The sequence below is a fragment of the Poecilia mexicana genome, unplaced genomic scaffold (assembly GCF_051168715.1).
Source record: "Poecilia mexicana isolate PSO_F unplaced genomic scaffold, ASM5116871v1 scaffold_8, whole genome shotgun sequence".
Lineage (NCBI taxonomy): Eukaryota > Metazoa > Chordata > Actinopteri > Cyprinodontiformes > Poeciliidae > Poecilia > Poecilia mexicana.
The window spans coordinates 301995-327000 of NW_028263377.1; the positions used below are offsets into that span (position 1 = coordinate 301995).

General features: G+C 39.5%; 1 protein-coding gene across 6 annotated transcripts in view; it reads right to left on the reverse strand.

Annotated features, from left to right (window-relative positions):
* LOC106910798 (transient receptor potential cation channel subfamily M member 4-like) overlaps positions 1–25006 on the reverse strand; it is a 122155-nt gene that overhangs the window by 49425 nt on the left and 47724 nt on the right. For all 6 annotated transcript variants that reach the window (XM_088007967.1, XM_088007966.1, XM_088007968.1 and 3 more), the window contains 5 exons: positions 17681–17782; positions 14241–14369; positions 13908–14037; positions 5135–5280; positions 3835–3947 (listed from right to left, as the gene is read on the reverse strand). In XM_088007967.1, coding sequence (XP_087864093.1) covers positions 3835–3947; positions 5135–5280; positions 13908–14037; positions 14241–14369; positions 17681–17782 — 620 coding nt within the window. The remainder of the gene's footprint in view (positions 1–3834; positions 3948–5134; positions 5281–13907; positions 14038–14240; positions 14370–17680; positions 17783–25006) is intronic.

The window sequence follows — 25006 nt, forward strand, 5'->3', positions numbered from 1 at the left end:
ATTAAATTGTTTATAATATGACATATTGTGATAACTAGATGGATATACATGCGTTGTCATGGTTTCAAAGTGTGTTTAAAGCAGGTCTGGCTGCAGCTGGATGCCATACAACTGTTAATAACTGTTAATAATGATCTATGTCATGATTCTATGTTGCTGATTAAATAAAATCATATGGTAATGACAGTGTATGCATGTCTGAGCTAAGTGTACGACTATCTGACAACGTATGCTGATCTGACAGAACACCGTGATCTGACCTGACAGAACACCCGTTCTTTGTTCTTGTAATGCTCTGTGTACACTGCATTATTATTTTATTTAATTATGTACGTTGATATTTAAATTAACAAATAACTAAAACACAAGACCATCACACATTTTAGCACATAAATGGAATATTTAATATTGGTAAAATGTATTAAGTATTTAATATCTAGGTGTTTTATGGTAATATGGATCTTTCAGATTATTTTGAGAAGCAATTTCGATCATATTTTACATTTTATTGTGTCATGTAGCGCGGGCCGCTGGTCTTGGTCTTGACTCGGTCTCGACTTTCATCGGTCTTGGTCTTGACTTGGTCTCGGACCCCAAAAGTCTTGGTCTTGTCTCGGTCTCGATACACTCTGGTCTTGGTCTTGTCTTGGTCTCGGGTTAGGTGGTCTTGAACACAACACTGCCTGACAGAACTTAATACAGCCAGGATATTCAAATATCCACTATCCTGGTTTTGTGAAGCAGGCCTCTGGATAAAAGATAAAGCTAGGCTTGACATACCGTGATCAGCATATTGGTTTTTCCACTTTACAAGGGTTAAACCAGGCTTAGTGGGGATTCATGTCAAGCCAGGTCCTTATGGAGGAATTTTTCTGCCATAATTTGACAGCACACATTTTAATTTTGAAAGCAGGACTTCATGTCTTTTGTCTCAAAACTTGTAATGTTTACCCCAACCTTCCTCCTCGCGCTCTTGCAGAACTCTCAGCTCACTTACGAAACATTCTCTGCTTGCTTTAGAACCGTCTTTTGGCACTGTCATTGGCAACCTCTCAGCCAATAGAATGAAAGTGTTGTACTGAGTGCGTTTGTTTCCTTCTAGCGGGTGTGCCTGTGTGGCTACTATCGATTGTAGCAACCTGTTGGATGTAGGGCAGGGGTGTCCAAAGTCGGTCCTTGAGGGCCGGCATCCTGCATGTTTTAGCTCAGTGTTTTTCAACCTTTTTTGAGCCAAGGTACATTGTTTTAATTGAAAAAATCTCGAGGCACACCACCAACCAAAAATGTAAACAAAGATACTCTGTAGTTGCCTACATTACATATATAGTCATTCTTATCAAAGTGTCTTGAATAGGAATCAAATAAACACAAAAATTTATTTTTATCACATTTTGCATTTCTTATTTCAAATTGCACGTAACATGTCCACTTCAAAAATACACCTAAACAGCCACAACACTGTGGTGTTAAATTTAAAGAAGCTGTAGAAAACTTCAAAGTGTTTTACAAACTAATCCACAAGCATTCTTTTAGCTGGAATACAGAAAATAATTCCTATTCTGAAAGAAGCAATAATATTTGGGAAAGATTTCACTGTTACAATATGAAGAGTTGCATGTACAAAATATCAATATCTGTATATTTTACCCACCTACTGTGAAACCTGTGCAGGTTTGGATGAAAACAGCTGATTTCCTGGCAGAAATTGAAGACAAAGCTCTTCCTCAACAGCTCTCAATCTCTCTCTGGTTTCAGTTTTTATAGTATCCAGGCTTGAGAAGCTCACTTCACACAGACATGTTGAGGGAAATGGACCCATGTTCTTTCCAACTACTGCTGAGCTTCACTGTCTTTTCCATCACTGTCGTCAGTCTTACTAGATACGATGCTCTCACCGCTACCTGTAACATTCATGCATCACTAATTCTCTTGTTTTAATGTAAAATTCTCTGTACCTACTGCCATCTAGTGGTAAGAAAATTACATGATTACGCCGCTAGTCATTACTAACCATGGTTTTGTTCACATCGACCTTAAGTACAGCGGCTTTATTTCCCTCCTGTAGTGGCAGATCGACAGCCCTCAACTTAAAAGCTACATCATATGAGTTTGAAAACATTTCTCCGTCGTGCCTGCTGCTAGCATGTGGTTGTTCTAAATGAAAATTAACGCGTTCTTTGATTTACAATTTTGACTTCTAATGATTCACTTCCTTCTACAGAGCCCCCTGGTGGTTGAAGAAAAATACACAGAAAAGCTGCACCGGGCTACAATCCGCATGGTTCAAAGTTTAGTAGCAGCTTATAGTCCGGAAAATACGGTACCATAGGTGAAATTGAATATTTTCCACGGCACACCTGACGATCACTCAAGGCACACTAGTGTGCCGCGTAACAGTGGTTGAAAAACACTGTTTTAGTTCTCTCCTTAGTGGTTGTAACAATCTCCTCAGCAAGTCAGTGTTCTGCTTAGGCCTTCTAATGAGCCATCATTTGATGCAGGTGTGTAAAACCAGGGAGAGAACTAAAACATGCAGGATGCCGGCCCTCCAGGACCGACTTTGGACACCTCTGATAGGGAGTTGGTTGGGTGAACAAACTCCTCCCTAATATCAGAAGGCTGTTAGCGATCAGTAGCTCACTGCTGGCAGATGTTCAGTGCAACATGAATCAGAAAGATGAGGTCGTTGTTTCTCCCTACATCCAGTGGGTGGCGCAGGTTGCTACAATCGATAGTAGCCACACAGGCACACCTGCAAGAAGGAGACAAACACACCCAGTACAACACTTTCATTCTTTTAGCTGAGAGGTTGCCAGGCAATAGTGCATTTTTGTTCCAGAAGCAAGCAGGCAGAGAGTATGTCTCAGCGCAAGGAGAAGTTTTGAGTACAAGCATTATAAGTTTTGAGACAAAAAATATGAAGTCCTGCTTTCAAAATAAAAATGTAAGCGAAAGTATTAAATGTTTGAGAACAAAAGACAGGAAATCTTGCTTTCAGACTGAGAATGTGTACTCTTGGATTATGGCAGAAAAATTCCTCCATAGACCTTATGCAGTTGAGGTTCAAGATGTTAAATGTGTCTTGTTACAATGTTATGGGAGACAAAAGAATCTTCAGTAATATCCTATGGCTAATGCCTACCTGAGTTCAAAATAATATTAAGGTAACATACACATGGCCACCCTCTGTACGTTCAGTTTAGCTAGAGATAAACACAGAAAACATAGTTCTTTGATGTACTGTTAGTCAAGACTCAGGAACAAGGGATGAAATCTTGTTTATTTAGTGTACAAGAACTTCAAAACTACCATTTCAACATTATCAACATGCTAAATGGAATGAACTGGACTCTAATGAGAACAATTTTCATTCATTTTCATTTGACTTGATTTATTCTTGTCTGACATCTGTGTACATATAATGACCTTTGTTAAGAATCTGTAATATGTGAAAGAGCCTTGGAGAAAATTCAGCTGAACTAAAACGATGCATCATTGGTTGTAAAAATATTAGAATGACTTTGGTTATAAATACATAATCACAAATTTTGAGGACACAAACAATGCATTCTCATTTCCAAATCAATTTCTTATGGAGGAAAACTAAACTTACACTCTGCTTGAGAAAAACTATTTGATGCATTACTTCTCTTTATTTCAGTACAATGTAAAAAAAAAAGCCTTAGCAAAGACAAACTAAACTCAATAAAGTGTTGTTCTCTCACAGTAAAAAAAGAGTCATAAAGAAACCATCAATTTCAAATCAAATATTAATGCAAGCACAAACCTTGATATTAAGCTCTCAGTTTTGCAGAGCAATAAGGGAAGACTAACCTGAAGCTGATCAGGTCGGTGTAGATGAGTGGAGGCATGAAGAAAGAGAGAATCAGCTTCCAGACCTCGGTAGACCTCTCCATGTCACCCCACCATATCTCAGACAACAGAGACTGTCGCAGAGCAACACAAGGTCACGATGTTATCAAAGACAGAAGATAGACTGATGATATTCAGTCTGTATCTACAGCAATAATCAGTCCCAGAACACTGGGAAGCCTGACAAATGTGAAGTAGGCCAAAAATTTCAGTCAAATCTCAAGTCAAAGTAATGATTTTTTAAAATTTCTTCCACCATAAACACACATAGACAGTGCTTATTATTGTGTGTGAGGAGGGCAGTTAGAACTGACATGTTGGAATTATGCAATGCTTGCACTTTATTGCAATGCAAGCATATACAACTAGCTATACGTAATTTATGTACTGTTATCTGGGGCATTACTTAGCCATTCAAGACTTCTAAATGTAGACAAAGATCTGAAAATGATACCAGCTTTCTGAGTTTATTATCATACTTGTTGAAAATAAACTCAGATCTTTGTTTATTAAATCTGAACATATCTTCTGTAATAATTATTTCAGTAACAGGTGTTAGGAGTATTTTACCTTCTTATGAAGTTATGATTGGTTTTCACTGTGATCACATACCTTCTGTTGTTAAAGTGAACAAATTACATTGTGTGACAAGAATGTATTTTGTCTAAAATACAGCTTTGTTGCAATGAGTAGTAATGGCAAATGGCTTTTACTTTTATAGTGCTTTCTCAAGTCCAGAGGACCCCAAACACTACATTAAGTCATTCACGCATACACAGATGGTGGCAAGCTACTGGATGGTAGCCACAGCTGTCTTTAACATCTCTGTGTTTCTGTGGAGGAGTGGAATACAGTACTGAGAAGGTTGACTATCGTATTTAAAAAGGTTAAACACAAGATAATCAGGGAACTATGATCCTTAGAATAGTTTGACTAAATAACATAATTTTCTTAGTGCAAAATCAATGTAGGAATAAACTGGGAACAGAGTGGATTTGAATTTGGTGCATGTTTGCTTTATTTTCACCATTATTTCTCACATAGAGCGCCTGCATTTCTTACACAGAGTGATTTTAAGTAGTTTTGAGTAACAGGCATAAACAAGGGAGAAATTTACTCATCCAAATGGTGATACATTTATGCATAGAGAAATGCTTTCCTAGGCTTTGGAACACAAGAGAAGCATGGTGGGAATCATTATTGTCAAATGGAGAAAACATGGGATTCAGTCACTGATTTTTGGAACTATGTATTTTTCTACCTGAACACCATCATGACTGAAGAACAGTCGGGCATCGGCTGCTGTGGCCATCTCCAGACATGTAGCCCCACCCCACACAGGAGACTTCCTTATAAGGAGTGTGAAGGAGCGGCTCTCACTGCTTTGGTAACACTCACCAAATACATCTGAAAATACAAGACAAACAGAACATGAAAGTTTTGGGACATAAGTTCAAATCTATGATTCATTTTGTTAGGTCAAAAAAGAGACTAAAAGAGCCTCATTGTTGATCACAAGCCATTTTCATTTATACTATTGCCTGAACAGACCTCATAGGATGGATTAAGACATGAGAAATTCGTAAAATTATGCTTTATATTAATCTTAATATTACTGGCTTGTATTAATGACTTTAATGCTCAATAAAAAAATAACTTGGTTGACAAAACTAGCATATTAGCCTTTTACGTGGAAGATAAGCTAATGTCATGTTCAACATTTATGAAAGTAATGAACAGGTGCAAGTTGTTGGAAATATTCGTTTAATTATGCTAGTTTTAATGTTAATTTTTGCTAATGTTGAAATATTAGATTATGTTTGTTTTTAGTAGGCCTCAAATTGGTTAACTTTTGACTTGGTTTAATCTATGCAGGGGTGAAAGTAGGGACACCTAGAGACAATTTAGAGAGGCCAGTTATGTCATGTTTTGGGACTGTGGGAGGAAACCGGCGTACCTGGAGAAAACCTACGCATGCACAGGGAGAACATGCAAACTCCATGCAGAAAGACCCGGGGCAGGGAATCAAACTCAGAACCTTCTTGCTGCAAGGCAACAGCTCAACCAACTGCGCAGCCACCATATATATATATATATATATATATATATATATATATATATATATATAAATTCCCTTCTCACCCTCCGCGGGTGGTCTCTTTCATCCTCTGAGCTCGGGTCCTCTACCAGAGGCCTGGGAGCTTGAGGGTTCTGCGCAGTATCTTAGCTGTGCCTAGAACTGCACATTTCTGGACTGAGATGTCTGATGTTGTTCCTGGGATCTGTTTGAGCCACTGCTCCAGTTTGGGGGTGACTGCCCCGAGGGCCCCGATGACCACAGGCACCACTGTGGTCTTCACCTTCCAGGCCTTCTCCAGTTCCTCTCTGAGGCCCTGGTATTTCTCCAGTTTCTCGTGCTCCTTTTTCCTGATGTTGTGGTCACTTGGTATTGCTACATCCACCACAACGGCTTTCCTCTGTTCTTTATCCACCACCACAATGTCCGGTTGGTTCGCCATTACCATCTTGTCTGTCTGGATCTGGAAGTCCCACAGGATCTTAGCTCGGTCATTCTCCACCACCTTTGGGGGTGTTCCCCACTTTGACCTCGGGGCTTCCAGTCCATATTCGGCACAGATGTTCCTGTACACTATGCCCGCCACTTGGTTATGTCGTTCCATGTACGCTTTCCCTGCCAGCATCTTGCACCCTGCTGTTATGTGCTGGACTGTCTCAGAGGCCTCCTTGCACAACCTACACCTTGGGTCTTGTCTGGTGTGGTAGATCTTGAGCCTCTATTGCTCTGGTGTTTAGGGCCTGTTCCTGGGCGGCCAGGATGAGGGCCTCTGTGCTGTCCTTGAGTCCAGCTTTCTCCAGCCATTGGTAAGATTTCCTGATATCAGCCACTTCAGTTATTTGTCGGTGGTACATCCCATGTAGGGGCTTGTCCTCCCATGATGGTTCCTCCAGGACCTCGTCCTCTGTTCCCCATTGTCTGAGACATTCGCTGAGCACATCGTCCGTTGAGGCTTTGTCCTTGATGTATTTATGGATCTTGGATGTTTCATCCTGGACCGTGGCTCTCACACTCACTAGTCCTCTGCCTCCTTCCTTACGGCTTGTGTACAGTCTCAGGGTGCTGGATTTGGGGTGGAACCCTCCATGCATGGTTAGTAGCTTCCGAGTCTTAACGTCCGTGGCCTTTATCTCTTCCATTGGCCAGCTGATTATTCCGGCAGGGTATCTGATTACTGGCAAGGCATAGCTGTTTATTGCACGGATCTTGTTCTTGCCATTGAGCTGGCTTCTCAGGACTTGCCTTATTCGTTGGAAGTATTTGGCTGTGGCTCCTTTCCTTGTGATCTCATCGAGGTTGCCATTTGCTTGTGGTATTCCCAGGTACTTGTAGCTGTGCTCTATGTCTGCTATTGTTCCCTCTGGGAGTGAGACGCCTTCTGTGCGGACGACCTTCCCTCTCTTTGTAACCATCCGGCCACACTTCTCTAGTCCGAATGACATCCCAATGTCAGTGCTGTAGATCCTGGTGGTGTGGATCAGTGAGTCGATGTCTCGCTCGCTCTTGGCGTACAGCTTGATGTCATCCATGTAGAGGAGGTGACTGATTGTGGCCCCATTCTTGAGTCGGTATCCGTAGCCAGTCTTGTTGATGATTTGGCTGAGGGGGTTCAGGCCTATGCAGAACAGCAGTGGGGACAGAGATGGACACTTGTGCAAGTGGTTTGCAGTTGGCTTCAAGGGTGGTTTTCCACAGCCCCATCAAGTTTGCAATGAAGGCTCTTAGAGTCCTGTTGATGTTGTACATCTCTAAGCATTCAATGATCCAGGTATGTGGCATTGAGTCATAGGCTTTCTTGTAATCAATCCAAGCGGTGCACAGGTTGGTGTGTCGGGTTTTGCAGTCTCGGGCGACTGTGTGGTCTACAAGGAGTTGGTGTTTGGCTCCTCTGCTATTTATGCCGATGCCCTTCTGTGCCGTGCTCATGTATTTATCCATGTGCCCGCTTATCTTAGCTGCTATGATGCCTGACATGAGCTTCCATGTTGTAGAGAGACAGGTTATCGGCCGATAGTTGGATGGGACTGAACCCTTTGAGGGATCCTTCTGGATCAGGATTGTGCGCCCTTCAGTTAGCCATTCAGGGTGAGTCCCATTCTGTAGCAGCTGGTTCAGTTGAGCTGCCAGTCGCTCATGGAGGGCAGTGAGTTTCTTTAGCCAGTAGGCATGGATCATGTCAGGCCCTGGTGCTGTCCAGTTTTTCTTACCCAAGACTCTTTCTTGGACATCTGCCACAGTGATGGTTACCGGGGCTTGTTCAGGGAGGTTGCTGTGGTCCTCTCGTAGAGAGGTTAGCCACTGTGCATTGCTGTTGTGGGACGCCTCCCTTTCCCATATGCCTTTCCAGTATTGTTCAGTCTCCAGACTTGGTGGGTCTGCTCTGTTGTTATTACCCTGCCATTGAGAGTACACTTTAGCTGGTTGGGTGGAGAAGAGCCGGTTAATCCTCCTGGCTTCATTCTCTCTTGTGTATCTCTGTAGGCGGCTGGCCAAGGCTTGGAGCCTTTGTTTGGCAGTTTCGAGTGCTTCAGGTATGGGCATCTGGCTGTACTTCTTAGATACTGGTCTTTTCATTGCACCTCTTTGGAGCTCTGACAGTTGGCTCACTTCCCTCCTTGTTATCTTGATCTTAGCCTCTAACCGTCTTTTCCATGATGGATATTGGGTCTCATGGTTGCTCTTATAGCCGAGCATTTCAAGGATCACTGATGCTGAGTTGTATATCAGCTCATTGGTTTCAGCTCATTGGTTTCTGTCATGGTGTTGGTAGGGATTGTTCTCAATGCTGCATTCACATCTTCAATGAGACTTTCTGATGGTACTTCACTCAGCCGTTGTAATTGGCGTCTGGGTTGCCTGGTGTTCATTCGGGCCACAATTCTTTCTCTCAGGTCAGTTGCTGTCTCGTTCAGCTTTGATAGTTCGTTCATTACTGGGGCTGCATACCCAGTCTCGTGGTGGGGAGTTGTAGTTAACTCCCCCCTGACCTTACATCCGGGCTCCTCCCTCTTGCCGTAGCATTTGTGTTGTATCTCGTCAATCTCAAGTTGTGATAGCAGTTGCCGTTTGCGGATGTTGGAACACTGAGCTACTAGTTGTTTGGCAGTCATTGTAGACTGTGGGTGTCGAAGTAACCATTCCACCCTCAGTCTTTGCGTGTAGCCCCTCTGACTAGGGTTACTTGAGTAGTAGCATTCCACCAGATCCATGTTTTCGTCTCTCGCCCATTTCCGTCTTGTTCCAGTAGCCCATTTTTCATCAAGGTGCTCTGGTTCCCCAGCACCTGACGCAGACCTTGTTTGGCCGGGCGACGTCTGAGCCGGCATGTTATGCATATCAATGTCTCTCATGGTATGAGGTAGGCTATATAGCTCCAAGGGTCTTGCCTAGGGACCCACACTGCATAGCTCAATTGCACTGTTGTAACTTGCCAATTGAGCTATGCAGTATATATATATATATATATATATATATATATATATATATATATATATATATATATATATATATATATATACTTTTGTCATAGTACCCCCAAGAATTTAAAACTACTTTCAACTCTTAATCTATGTATACGCTAATCAGTAGAGTATTTTAAATTAGGTGTAGTATTCCATTTACTGTATTTGTGGGACTATAAGCCACCACTTTCTTCCCACGCTTTGAACCATAGTTTATTGCCCGGTGCAGCTTTTCTGTGGATTTTTCTTCTACCGCCACAGGGCTCTTTAGCAGGAAATGAATCATTGGAAGTCAAAATTGGAAATCCAAGAAGAAAGCACTAATTTTCATTTAGAACAAGCAAATGGTAGCACCAGGTACACCAGAGAAATTTCTTCAAACTCATACCCATCATGGAAACCACACAAAGACATTCATATGATGCAGCTTTTAAGTTGAGGGTTATCGATCTGGCAGTTCAGGAGGGAAATAGAGTTGCTGCACGTAAACTCAGTGTGAACGAATCGATGGTTCGGCATTGGAGACGGAGGGCTGAGTCCTTAATAGCAGATTTATTGTGAAAAAAACGTGAGCGGTGGAGAAATCAGCAGCTTATAGCCCAGTGCAGCTTATATATGTACGTATCCAGTTTTTTCAAAACATTTTGTAGGTGCAGCTTATAGTAAGGTGTACTCTATAATCTGGAAAATACGTTAATTAAAATTTGTCTACTTAGTAGAATTTTTCATATACGATTACAACCTTAAAAATGTATAAGTTACATATATTCATCTGAAAAAAAATGCTGTAGTTTGTTATAACCAAAGAAGTAGAAATCTAATCAGGAAAATATCGAGCATAATTGATGTTTTAGTATTGAAATTGCTCATGTCTGTTTTATACAAATTTGAAGATATTATATGGGATGGGTGCAAATTTCTATAATCAAAACCTGTTTAATGTAGCAACACACCAGGTCAATGTAGAGGTCAGGAGGGCTTTGTGTGGAGTTAGAAAACCAGGTTGGGGCAGTTTGGAGGGATGGAAGTACACCTGGCTGATAAAATTTGGTCCCACATTTTTTGAGTAGAAATGTTTCCACATGAAATAGCACATCCATTGTTCTTAGCTTGGGAAGCTGCTTTAAGGAGTGTAGAGAGGATGGCTTAGGCAGTGAATTTACTGGATGCCGTGACCTTTAGTAGAGTTGTTTTCGTGCAGCATAAGACCTCCATTGTTCCTGGCCAGAAAAAGTCTCATGCTTTGTCTGCGTGCAGCAGTAGCCCAGAACCACGAGCTGCTGGGATGTAGGATGAGTCCACCTCTAAAACAAATAACGTCAGAACGCATCAGACAGAAAAAATCCACCTTGATGTACTTGGATATAAAAGTAATTGAGCTAAAACAGCTATTCAGATCACTGGGGTGAGACTGCATTTTTTTTCTGTCTGCACAGTGCTCCCCTGAGACATGTCTTTGTAATTTGTATTTTTCTAAGGTAATCAATGTTTTCTTTGTGGCTTTGGTATGGTCATGCTGAGATGTTGGTGTTATTTTATCCATTTGAGTGTTTAAATAAATTCTGGTTGATTGTGAAGTGATTGTTGTCTTTATGGTTTCACATTTACACCCTGAATTAACAGCTCTGGGGAGACAAGATAACAAGCAATAGGTAGAAATATCTCATTCTTAACAAGGTCAATAGGTTAGAATATCTTCAAAAAGAAAATTGGTGGGACGAAGAGGAGTGGAGCAGGGGGAGGGTGTTGATGCACACACAGTTACTGGAAGGCCTTTTCTTTTAATAATGCCAAAATTTACATATGAATGCCAGAAAGTCATATTCAATAAATTAGATATGTCTTGATCAGGCTTGTCAGATTAATAGTACCTTCCAAAAATGACCTTTTAGCAGGTATCAAACATACTACGAAATATAAATATGTTAAAACATACATAATCTAATTAATCTATATAATGTCTTTCATTTGGTGATGGAACTGCTGACAAAGGAACTTTCCAGTCATATTCTAATTTATGGAATCAGCCTGTATTTGCTCAATGCTTGCGTACAGTTGAAAACAGTTTCACAATTCAGTAATATTTTTTGTTAAGAATCATCACATAGTTGCCCTTTATTGTCTGATTTGATCAAGTGCTAAAAGCATCAACAACATGAGATTCTGTAACAATCAAAATGTTAAACATTTTAAAAACAGAATAAGTAATTTCTGTGTAAACCAAATGAATCCTGGTCAGTACAAACTTTGTACTTTTCTATTATGTGATTCTGATTCCACAGCTGTCCCTCAGCTGGTTGGCGAAACCTTTTGTCTTGCTGACTTACACATAGCAGATGAGATGTGATGTGTCTTTAATATAGCAAATAATAAAGTCGCAAAACCTTTTTTGGGTCTGGTTGGGGCAGTTGGTGAGTAGAGTGACCATCGATATTCCTGGATTCTATAAAATGTGGCTTAAAGCTGAGATGCTGATGTTTGGATATGTAAAACATATATTCTCTCGGCTAATAAATATACAGGTCCTTCTAAAAAAATTAGCATATTGTGATAAAGTTCATTATTTTCCATAATGTAATGATAAAAATTAAACTGTCATATTTTAGATTCATTGCACACCAACTGAAATATTTCAGGTCCTTAACTGTTTTAATACTGATGATTTTGGCATACAGCTCATGAAAACCCAAAATTCCTATCTCAAAAAATTGCGGCTGGCGATCCCTCCGCTCAGAGTGGGGCCAAGCCGTCACCGCTGCCCTGATGGCTCCAAAAGTATAAAAGTTATGTGAAAATTCTGGTATTGTAAAGAGTATTACTAAAATATTTATACAAATAAGGAGTTATGTTTGGGAGGCTAGTTCTAGATCAGGGCCAGGATAGTCAGGGCTTTTCCATGGCGACACTTAAAGAAGAATTAAACAAAAAAACAGAGCAATATTTCATTATTTGATATATCAAGTAAGCCAAAGAGCAACTTGTGTCTCCAGAGATTCAGGCTGCAGAGCCCTGATCTAGAGGATTGGAAAGTGTGATCCTATACAGCAGCTAAAAGTGCAGCACTATAATTTTTAATTCATTGTTAAAATAACATTGTGAAGGTTAAAAAAAAAATCCACCTCTGAATATTAACAAAATGCTTTTATTTAGCATAATTTCTTCTGCACCCCTGCTGGAAATTAATCTAGAACCGCCCCTGGGCAGAAAGTCTATGTCTGACATTAATAATACATAAAATGACCACCGAACACTGAATTAATATGTCAGCATTTCTTAATAAAACAAACAGAAAGCCCTAACAAATCTTTTTAAAGAAGGAAATATTTATGTATTTACTGTTAATCTCTTAATATGATTTGGTCTTTAAATGGCCATTTATATTATTTTGGCTGATACGACTATACATTAAATAAGCAAATAATTGATTATCTAATAATCAGACCACAACAGTCCACAATAAGAAACTTAATCAATCATAGCAAAATGTTCTGTACCATATCAGTCTCAGGATTTGATTGAGGAATGAAGAGACGCTGATGTCTGGTTCTTTAGGTTCTAACCAGTTCTTCAGTGTTCCTCTCCTGATCCATTCTGTCTGACATCATGCAGCACTGCACACCGCGCCAGGACGAACCTGTGCCTGTATTCATCTTCACTAACATGTTCAGCCTGGGATTTGAGTCTTCCCTCTCACGTCTGTATCTTTACGAGAAGTTTTGGTTCTAAGGACAGTGGAGTATAGGGTTGAGGACGTTTTAAAAAGATGCGGTCGATAGCAGCTCACTGCGGCTGCGTAGAGTCCGTCTCTAGGCAACCGCAAGTCAACAGCGTCAGTCCGTAGTGTTCAGGGGGTCCTTTAGCTGACCTTAATATATCCTGTGCTTTATTTTGGTCATTATTATTACAATTAGTCTTGATGTGTGATAAGCATGTCTATCGGACATTTATAGAAATACGGAACAAATCGTGTCCCGTATCAGTTCAATACGAGACGCGATATTTAACAGCCAAATACGGGATGATTCTGTATTTTAAGGGACAGGTGGCAACCCTACACCTGGCTGTTAATGCTTTGAATACAATAATGCTTTGATTCAGGCACATAAAGAAAAAAAGGTGCAGGAAATATTAGTGGGGACTGTCCCCTTCATGCCAGAGTTAGTGGGAACATGTCCACACCAGTTCTTCAGGAAGTTATGCCTATGGTTGTGGCCCGCACATTCATGAAGAAGAATGGTGACTGCCAGACAGTGGACCAGCAGACAGTCACTGAAACTCTCCACAAGCAATGCCAGAGATTTTTACATTTGGAAATAAAGTAATGGAATAAATGAACTTTTCCATATTCATTTCAAAACATGGCCAAGTTAGGGTTAAGCCTCTAACCCAGGTCTGTTACTAAGATGTTTAACTCTATATGTAAAAGTAAAGGTAAAAATTCAGGCCTTCATCCTTCAAGGAACTAATAGACAAATATTTTCTCTGTGCAAACTCACCATTTGCCAGGTTCTCGAACCTCTGTGCCAATTTTTTCATGGCCAGCTTGCTCTCTGTCTCATTCTCCAGCTTGGAAAGCTCCCTCAGAATCTTACAGGCACCAAGAGCACTTAGCACAGACTCCCCTGCCTGATATGGAGACACAGCAAGTCAATTGAGATGCAATGAAATGAAGCTAAATTAAAGGCAATTTAGAAAAAGGTAGTATTAGGACTTGCACATGAATGCTACTGGTTCTAAAAGAACAGTCATCATCTTCAAATGGTCAAGTTTAAGCTAAAAAATTCACACACAAGCCTTGGACTAAAGATTTTAAAGTAACATGTTCTCACCATTTCCCAGAAGTATATAGCCATTTCACTGCGGTTCTGTAAAACAGCCCAAATGAAGAGAGCTGCCCACGGTGAGAGGCACTGCTGGTTGCGATATGTACATTCCCCCTGCAGAATTTTGTTGACTTGCTGAAGTTTGGAAAAGATATATCAGAGTAAGCAGTTAGTTTCTTTCTTATCTCTTTTATTATTCCAATCACAATATGATTTTACATGTTGGTTTTAGCTATAAGATTGCTTAATGTACACTAGGTATCTCTCATGACAGACATTTTTATATCAAACTCATTAATGATCCAGCTAACTACACTTGTAATATTTTTTTCCATGTCACATATACATATGTGACATATACATATGTGACACACATACAACACATATCACAGAACTATTCTCAGTACTTGAATTATTCTGTTGTGTTGTTTGATACCTAAAAATTTATTTTTTAAACTTTATTTTATATTTTCTTCATTTATTTTATTTTTTGTCTGGTTCTCCATTTTTTATACTGCACATATATAGTATGTACAGTATACAGTATACACATATACAGTAAAAACTATATTTTTATCCACTGCAGTGGATAAAAAGGAAAAAGAGAAAAAAGGGAAAGCAGTGTGGCAAAAAGTTGAAAGTCCCCTTTGAACTTTTTGAAAGTTCTCTTTCAAAAAGTTGTAAGAAGAGAGAAAAACTGGTAGATAATACAAGAAAATACCCCAGGTCCCCAAAGTCGGTCCTCGAGGGCCGGCATCCTGCATGTTTTAGGTCTCTTCCTGGTTAGCACCTGGATCAAATGATGGCCTAAGAAGAACATCGACATGCTGAAAAAGTTGTTACTACCACCAGGGAGAGAACTAAAACATGCAGGATGCCGGCCCTCGAGGATTGACTTTGGGGACCACTGCCCTAGGGTGAAAAACCTTAGAAACCTGCTTCTATACCTGCGAAAGGGTTAGGGTTAGGGATCTGTCCCTCTGGACCTGAGGCAGACATCGGTCGATAAGTTCCGCAAAAGGTTTTACGTATTTTACTGAGATTTTATGTGATTGACCAACATTATAGATGGGAAAAGTTACATGGGATTTAAAATATATCCTTAGCACAAAAAATCCTAAAAATTTTCAGTTAGGGATGTACGATAAGGTTGAAAAGTGTATCACAATATGAGCATTTCATATCAGTCTTGCTCTCTTGCTCTTGATGAAGGCGGACACTTTTTTCCTCTCCTCTCCTCCCTCCCTGCCCTTGTCTGCCCTGCTTGCTCTGTTTTGTCTTTTTCTGTATTTTTGGAGCCTTTCTTTGCACATCATCCAAATCTACAAATTATGGATCTGGCCAACCGGTCTCTCAATGCAATTGATCAAATTTTCGACAAGAAGTATGGGCACAGGAGAGCCTCTTGTCCTGCGGGGACACACTCGGTGGGATTCATCCTGGATATAAATCATGATAACAGGATTTCTGCTGTTTGGAGCTTGTGGATTCCCGGATTATCGACAAATTTGTGACGGACTTGGCCGAACTAGCGAACACTCCGACTGTTGGTGTGGACAGAGACGAGGACTCTAAAACTCACTAACGAGTTGGAATCGATCTTGGAGAAGTTCGGTTCAGTGGAATGACCAAACTAATTTGGATGATTGGGAACTGAGATGTATCGGAGAGACTTTAGGGAAGATTGAAATTTATAATCTTCCCGACCTAAGACATTCTGTTTATGAATTGGCTTTACCTGTGTGGCCTTGGAAGGGCTGCATATCTGTAATCTCCTTGAAGATATGTAAACACAACGCCCTTCCCTCCTCACCCCCTCCTGTTTCCATGGAGCCTTGGAGCTGAACGCTCCTAAGGACATCATTCCTTGATCACAAACACCTCTGTCAGACTATGCCAGGGACCACAGCCACCTGGCTTCATGGCCCTTTGACGTCACCACCTTCACTCATGTCTTTGTTTTGCTCCTTTGTTTTGTCCTCCTTTGTTTTGTCTGAATGTTGCCATTTGCCCTAATGTGTCCTTTCCTCTTTTCCTTTGATTTATTTTGTTTGCATTTCCTTTTAATTCATGTAAAGCACTTTGAATTGCCTTGTTGCTGAAAATGTGCTATATAAATAAAATTACCTTACCTTACCATCAGTCAATATTGATAATTATTGATTAGTTCTTTGTTTTAATTATCTAAAATACTGCCAAACTAGTGGTGTGAGCTTGTCTTTTATCCAGAATTTTCACTCCACGCCATTGTTGTTTATTTTAAAGTAGCTACAAGGCATGGTGGCGAAACCTTAAATTGCTGTGCAAGTTACTCAACAGGTTGTTTCTAGGTAACCAAAGAGTCAGTGTGTTAGTTAGTTGATGGCACTCATGTCCATGAGAGAATCAGTGGCTAAAGTCTTTCCTCTGCCTACACGATTTATTGTCCAGTCCTACTTTCAGCTTAAAACCATTGTAATTTTAAAGCTGCATATCATTTGAGAAATTTTCCTACCACCTTTGACACTCTAAAACCTAAGGAGGACTTTATTTTACCATGACTATTGGTTATTTTTAACTGTATGACAGAAGGGGAAAATGTCGGCAATGTGGTGGGTAATAGCCACAGTCCTGAAACCAATTCAGTCATAGGGTACAACAAAGTAATGATATTGTCATGGTCATTGTAATGGAACATTTTTTAATGTGCTCCTCACCCCTCTTGTGCTTTAGGTATTTCTGCATGATCTCATCATGAGATTGGTCAAGCTGCTCTCAAGACTTCTGCAGTGTCATATAACAGCAGGGGAGAGCTCCTTAATCCTGGAGACTAAGGTTTACTTTCCCAACATATAACATATCTGCTCTCTTTAGCATCAGAGAACATCCTCCTTTCCTTAACAATAGACAAATGACCAGACCATCTGTGTTGGGTTCCACAGAATCCCTGGTACATCACTTTCAGGGATTCACACCTCTCATCCAATCAAGTCTCTCTTCTCTGACCAGAACCTATAAAAGGAAGCCAGATCCACTGTTGGTCAGAGCAGACTTGACAGACTCCTTTGACTCTATCTTTCTGTTCTCACCTTGCAAGGTTTTAATAAATTTATTATTTTTCTTCTCATCCAGGCTTTTGTTAAAGTAATTTTTTCCACGACAGTCATTTGTGAGACTACATTAACGTTGATTATTTTTCATTGTTACAGTTGCAGGAGAATGTCACTGTAAAGATGAATCATTTTTCTAGCATAACATTTAAAGCAGAGATTTTGGTCTGAATATTTTGGTACATGTTACGTGAATCCATTTGAAGATGAGAAGCAGACAAATATTTTCACAATGTCAGATTATTATTTTTTATTTTTTAGATAAAATAAGTATATGTAATGAGTCAAACAGAAGGCTTTGGCCACCTCAATGACCTGTAAACAGGTTCTTATATAAATAGTTCTATACTCACTAACCTTCAGTGCTCTTCTAGTGCCCATCCTGGGGTCAAGACCCAGAGCTCCGTAGTAGAAAGGCTCACAGACGTCACCTAAGAGATCCTGCAGCAGGCGGGATACCTGAAGCACAGTTACAAACTTTGCTTTGACATGTGTTATAAGTTTGCCTCCCTTATTTGTTTACACATAATGTGATTATTTAAGTGCACTCTTAGAAATGGCTGTAAATTTACGGTGGAATTCCAGCAGTAACATACTGTTATTCCAAAATACGGTAGGATCTTGTCAATTTGATGTCGTCTTCTGTTGTCACAATCAAGACTGATGACTGGCAGTAAACTACCGTAAAATACAATATAGTTTTTTCCCCAGGAAAGACATTTTACTTGTATTTGCATCTTGGAGAACCAGCATTTAAAGACAATATTAAACGGAAAGAAAAAAAAATACTTTCCATAATAAATCTTTTAGGGAATGAATCGAAATCTACAGAGCATAATCAAAAATGTTAGAATACCAGTGCTGGTGTTGTTTGTTAAAAATACAATGTTAATTAAACACTTGTTGAGTCAAATTCAAAGATAGGTTTGTCAGTTTCCCTGTCAGTTTCCCTAAAGAGATGGTGTTTGCTAAAGAGTTGCCCCCACAATCGCAACGTATCTGTGACGTCACGTGTTTGCCCGGGCAAGGTAAGTTCCCCAAAGCTATTAAAACTTTGGTCTTTATGTTGTCTTTTTAATGTTCTCTCTTTAATGCATTTATGTAATGTAATGGTGATGTATTGTCTGAATGTTTGTAACTCCCTGGCGGACATTATACCACAATATATGCTGCGTTTATACTGTTATGTATTCTGTATCTCAATAAAGATCTATTAAAAAAAAAAGGTAAGTTCCATGTTAAAATCATCATGTGATTCTTGAGAATAGAGACAAAATGAGTTTTAATTTTCCCCTTTTTTATTATTTCTCAACTTTATGTATGCAAATATGACAAATAATGTTTTGGAAATGTAAATATGCTAAGGTGCAGGCTCCCAGTTGCAACATTTTTTTAAATTACATTTTTAATCGACCTGACCCAGAACTTTGTCATCACCATCTGACAAAAATAAATATAAAATTATTTTTAAAATACTCTATTAGTGATATTTTTACTCATTTTACAGACAAATGCTTCTCAAGAAACAAAATAAATATTATTTAAAACAAAAAACAACAAAAAAGTCCATCTGACGGAGTTGACAGTGCATGATGGAGTTGACACAGAACTGAAGGTGGTGACAAACTAGTGAGTAAAATTAAAAACTTGGTACATGTGAGCAATTTATGTAAAATACATTAAAATTAATTAATTGCACATTTAAGTGAGATTTGTCAAGAATTTCACTGAAAGAGTCACAAAAACTCTGATGGAGTTGACATCTGACGGAGTTGACGAAATGCCAAACTACCTCAATTTATATGATGTTATTCTGAAGGAGGCCATATTGTAGCTGATCAGGTCCATGAAATCTTTACATTATACCAAACTTAAGCTTTTATTTCACAAAATTTCATCAGAGTTTTGAAAATTGTCACTTATGGAGTTGACACATCATGGTTGTGACAAGCAACTTAAGAATAAAACAGAAGAAAAAACTAAAGAATAACATAAGCTAACCAGAGCTAACTAGCCCTCCAAGCAAAGGAAAAGAAAGGAAGAGGTCATGGGGTCCTCAGAAGTTCTGGTGCCCCCCAATACTGCCTGATTTTTTTTTTTTTTTACATTCTTTTCATGTCTGACGGTGTTGACAAAAACTAGGGACAAATGTCAACGGAGTTGGAAAATATCTACAAATTATTTTTAATTCAATTTATTGATACTTTTATAATTATTTATATACTTAATTGTCATAATATATAATTTTGTATTTATTTAATTGTTTTAAACTATTATTGAGTTCTGCTCCTGGACAAGGGATTTTACAGGCATCATCCACCGACTACAATGTTTGAAATAAAAAAATATTCAGCAAACACCAGGAAAACATACATTGTTGTGCTCACATGACCCAGGTTAGTTTAGTCAGATATTTGAAAAAATTACATTTTGTGTATATTTTATTCAGATTTTGTGCTTTATCCATAGGATCTGTTTTGTCCCTATTCTCAAGAATCACTGGTTTTTGATTTTGATTATTTTTAATGAATGCATTAGCTTTCTGTTTGCGCAACAGTATCAACTTATGCTTGACGTAAGTTTATTTGTTTGAATATCGCGGTATGACTGTTCAGTACAGGGTGCTCAAGTCCAGTCCTTGAGAGCTGCTATCCTGCAACTTTCAGATGCTTCCCTGCTCCAATTAACACACCTGAATCAAATGAAAGGCTGGTTAGCAGGTCCATTCAGAGATGATCCTGGTCTGTTGGAGTAAAGATGCATCGAAAAGTTGCAGGACCTCTCGAGGACTTGACGTGAGCACCCTTGGTTATTATTTTTGTTAGCAGCTAAAGCTAGCCAAGCAGGTGTAGCACGGGGTGTCGGGTGGTTAAACAAACATTAAAACTGTCAGAAAGGCAGTTTGAGTTAACATTATTTAGCTGCGGAGTCGTTTTCTTGAAGTTTCCGGCTATAGACGGCATAATGGGGAGAGTGGCTGTGCTGGACCGGTGGTTTGATCTATGCGAGCAAAGCTAAGCCAAAATGTTTTTGTCTCTATAAATAATAATTATAATAAATAATGACATTGGCTGCCTCTTTTTTCTTCATTAGTACTTCATGTTAGTGACTGAAGCGTGTTATGATGACTTCAACACATTTCTTCTGACAGGTTGGTAGAAGAAATCCTCTCCAGAATGTTTCTATAAGCTGACTAATTTCTATAATGCCTACTGTCTGAGTTGTGTTCATGGTAATTTTTTCTGACATTTTTATGCTTTATGTTGTAGGTGGTAAAAAATGCTCTCCAGGGTAAACCGGGTGGACAAAGTATGTTGTTGGGTCTGGTTAGTTTTGCTCACTTCTCTTTAAAATCTGTATTTTTTTTATCCTAATGTGTCTCCTATTTATCCTGTTGTTCCTCCAGGCTGGGAAAACCAGGCATTCTTCTGTTGGTTCATGTGCTTCGTCCTACATCCAAAGGCCACAAGAAGAATCCAAAACGGCTCATGTCAAACTGTGGACCATGTTTTCAGATATGTGCAGGTATGTGGTTATTCTAATGATTCTGCTTTGTAGAAGCACTTTCTTATTGTCTTTGTTTGCTATCTGAATGTAGCTGTGCTACTACATATATTTAATAATTTTTATTATTTGTCAAAGATGCAAGCTAGCTTTGAAACCTTCCTCATTGCCGTGCAACCAGGACAGCTCGTCCTCCTGCATGTTGGTGAAAACAAGAGCAGCACCCAAGACACTTCACAAGATCATCCAAGGTAGCTTTTGATGAACTTTGAAAGCACACTTCTCATTCAACTTCTGTACGTCTGTAAATTAATCCAGCCTACGGTTTTCAACAATGATGTGACTTGCACGACAATTGAGGAGTTTAAGATCCTTGCTTTTACTTTACCTGACAGAGTGGACACTCTTTATTATGATGATCATTTAAATGCATACTGTATCAATAAGAGGATTTGTTTTATGTTCTTCCAATTAAGGACTTGGTTTATTACAGTCCCTGTGGCAAGCAGTTTTCTGCATGGTCAGCATTGAAGGCCATATTGTCTTTGAGAGGGTCCAGCCAACATTCCAGACAGCACAGTGTTGTCCATCTTCATCTTCAGCCTCCAATGAGGCAGCCAAGACTGCTTCATTCAACGGTAAAACCATTCCTGTATATTTTTTCTTTTTTTAAAATGACATGGTTTTAAAGTACTAAAGCAAGTTATGATTGACATTTGGCAAAGGTGGTGATGTTTTCTCTTTATGTAATAAAAACAGCTTTATTTATATATTGTACCAGCTGTATTCAAAATGCCTCACCATTTGTATTCTCAGGAATTTTCCCATTTTTAATTTTGTTTTTTAGTCGCTTCATTGGGATTAACCCAGAAAGGGGCACAAAAACCGGTCATGGGAAGATGGTATCCAAAAACACAAGAAAGACCATTCAAAAGAAAAAGTGACGGTCAATGTTCAGGTTTCCACCCTCATCAAAAACCTGATGGACTTTGAGTGGCATCTCATTCAGGTTAGTTGTTGTTTTCTTTTCTTTGAAATCTTTCTGTTTCCATATTATTTAGGATCTAAATTGTATTGTCTTTTTTCCATGTTGGACGGTGCCTTCATCTGCATCTAATAAAGTAAGTGCCACTTGGACTCTTGAAAACCATTAATAGTTCACATTTTAAAACCCTGTTAGAATTCCACATTATTTCAGCCATGTTGAATTTTAGGTTTTGGAAGTAATTTTTCTTTGATTTGTTTAGTGATACCCAAAGCATGGATATTTCTTTAAGAACTGTGTTTTTATGTTCATAAGATTGTAAAAATTAATGAGTTAAACCCAGTTTATGTCACTGTAAACTGAAAGTCTTCAATTTTTATTCCAGTGTTGGTGAAACTATGTATGGACTTTGAAGGCCTATTTTTTACCAGTTCTCTGAGGAATGGTTTTGTGTTCATTTTGAATGTTTGAATATACTGGAAATATATGTGGTTTGGTGCTTTTAAATAAAAATTCTGTTCTGACGGTTACTTATCACATCCTCTTCTGTGTTATGTGAAGTTCTGATTATGCATTTTAGAACCGCATCAATTGTAGCACTTCTAAGAAGCTTACACTGGGTTAGGTATTAATGTTCTATCATAAAACTAAGACTGTACTAATATGTTTTTAGACTTAACTTTAATCAGTCAAACCGATTTGCTCAGGAATATATTAAATATTTGAGTGAACCAAAATATTACATCTAGATGTTACCTGACTTAATATATGTGTTTAACTGTCATTTGGGAAAGCCCAAATGAGTCAGGTGTTCTAAACCTGGACCAGCTGGCAGCAGGCGAGGGGAGCTGGGTGTTAATACAGCGGGAGCAGACGGCTCCGAAAACGTTGGACAGATATTGCAATTAGGTGACGCACTGATGAACCGAGCAGAAATGTGAGATTTGTACATCTACATTCTCGCCTATAAACATTGTTTAAATCATGTTGTGTCACGGTTGCTAAGCAACATAACCCGAGGTGGAGGCTAGGCAGCTAGCTGCAGCTTCTCTCTGCAATGCTCTGCCTTCGCAGGACCCCACTTCCGTAGACTGGGTCGTTTCTCAAGCACATAAGCTTGAAAGGATGAAAGACCCTGAACTCAGACACAAAGCTCTAGTGGTCTGGAACACTTATTTTTCTATATTTTTTACATGTATTTTTTGTTTGCGTCTTTTCTTTGTTGCATTTGTTTTTTTTGTTTGCTGTGCGTTTGCACCTGTCGGCCACCGTAGTATTTTAACGATTCTGTATTTTACTTCTGCTGGGCTTCATATGGTTATGTGTATTTGTTATAAGTTGCATTGTGATCACAGTTATGTGTAGAGTGTTATGGGGTTCCCCTGTCTGACTGCTGACTCCCACTCACATGTGATGGACCTGTCATTTGGGCGGGGAATCAGGGGAGCGGGAGGACCCGGACCGATGCTGACAGAACACCGGAAGAGCGGAGAGTTCAGTGTGTTTTTAGCAGTGAAGCTATTCAGTTGAGTGTAACGGTTTGTTAGAGGCACAGCTGCTCGCTCTTATTTCTAATAAACCCTGTTGGCGGTACTACGTCTGCGGTGTGTTGGCGTCATTACAGTATTTACTTACAGTACACCACTTTAAAAGATAATTACAGGATTGAAAAGGTAAATGTCCAGTTAAATACTGGTAGCTACAGACGCCAGCTTTTTTTTTTTTTTTTTTTACCGTTTTTCTGAAAGGACGGTAAAAAAAAAAACCTGGCGTCTGTAGCTACCAGTATTTTTTTTATTTTATCGTTCTTTCAGAAAAACGGTAGATTACCGTTCTTTCGAAAGAACGCTAAACTTCTGGCAGCTATAGACGCCAGTATTTTACCGTTCTGTGAAAGAACTGTAATCTACCTTCAAGATTAATTACGGTACAGCAACTGTGGATTTACAGTAAACTTCTGGCGTCTATAGCTGCCAGTATGTTACTGTAAATTTACAGGATTATTTTTTAGAGTGTGGTCCTTAGCATAACATGCAAAGCATACTGAAATAAATCAAATATGTTAAATCAATTATGGTTGTAATGAGTCACAGAGCAATCATAGAAAAATTCACTTTATTGCTACAAGTGTGGGCCATCGCTTGAATTTGATGAATTCAGGTTTTCCAATAACTTCCATGTCGACTGGTGTATAAAATCCACCACTGAGTGTGTTTGTAGAAGAGTGTGCTTCTACAAACATTTGTAAAAGAATGAGTTGCTCACAGAACCTCTGTAAATTCAAACATAGCATAAAAGGATGTAACTTATGTCGATGGAGATACCGAAATGCAGAGTGCACAGAGGTCACCATTTTCTCTAGAGACATTATTTCAGACCCCCAAACTTCATGTGGGGTTCTGAAGAACTAACCTGACCTTTATGGAATTGATTTTAATGACCAAGTAGCTACACCCAACATCCACCTTATTCCTATATTTCAGGGGTGGCCAAGTCCAGTCCTCGAGAGCCACCATCCTGCAACTTTCAGATGCATCCCTGCTTCAACACTCCTGAATCAAATGAATGGCTCGTTATCAGGCCTTTGTAGAGCTGATCCTGGTCTGTTGGAGTAAGGATACTTCTAAAACTTGCAGGATGGTAGCTCTCGAGGACTGGACTTGGCCACCCCTGCTATATTTCATTTTGTGTTATAGAAATTCTTGCTGATTATCATTACTCATCCTTGTAATAGCAGAACCCCCGCCCCCCCAACCACAGAAATAGTTTGGCTGCAGAGAAAGCTTCTGACTTTAATTTTATCATTCTGCCCCAGTGCTGGACTAAATGCCCGGTTCACTACAGGCAGCCTGAGTCGGTCCCACCGCAGTGGGTCAGAATCAGATATCCTGATATAGAGTAACGGAACCGGCTGTCACTGTGATCCACTTCAAAGTCCTGGTACCGCCTGCTCACTGTTCACTCTCTGCTTCTCCTTAACCTGATGTTACTACCAGGCAGTTTGCCCCACTGCTGACAGGATCTGGGCTGGAGGTGAGTGGCTGTGAATAGTAGTTATTACTGCAGAACCTCAAGAGATGCGCAGCAGAGCGACTGTAGACCTTCATGCAGGGCCGGCGCTAGACTTTTTTGTTCCCCATCATTTTGACCGACAGCATTTAAAAAAAAAAAAAAAAAAAACCCTCGGTCATGTT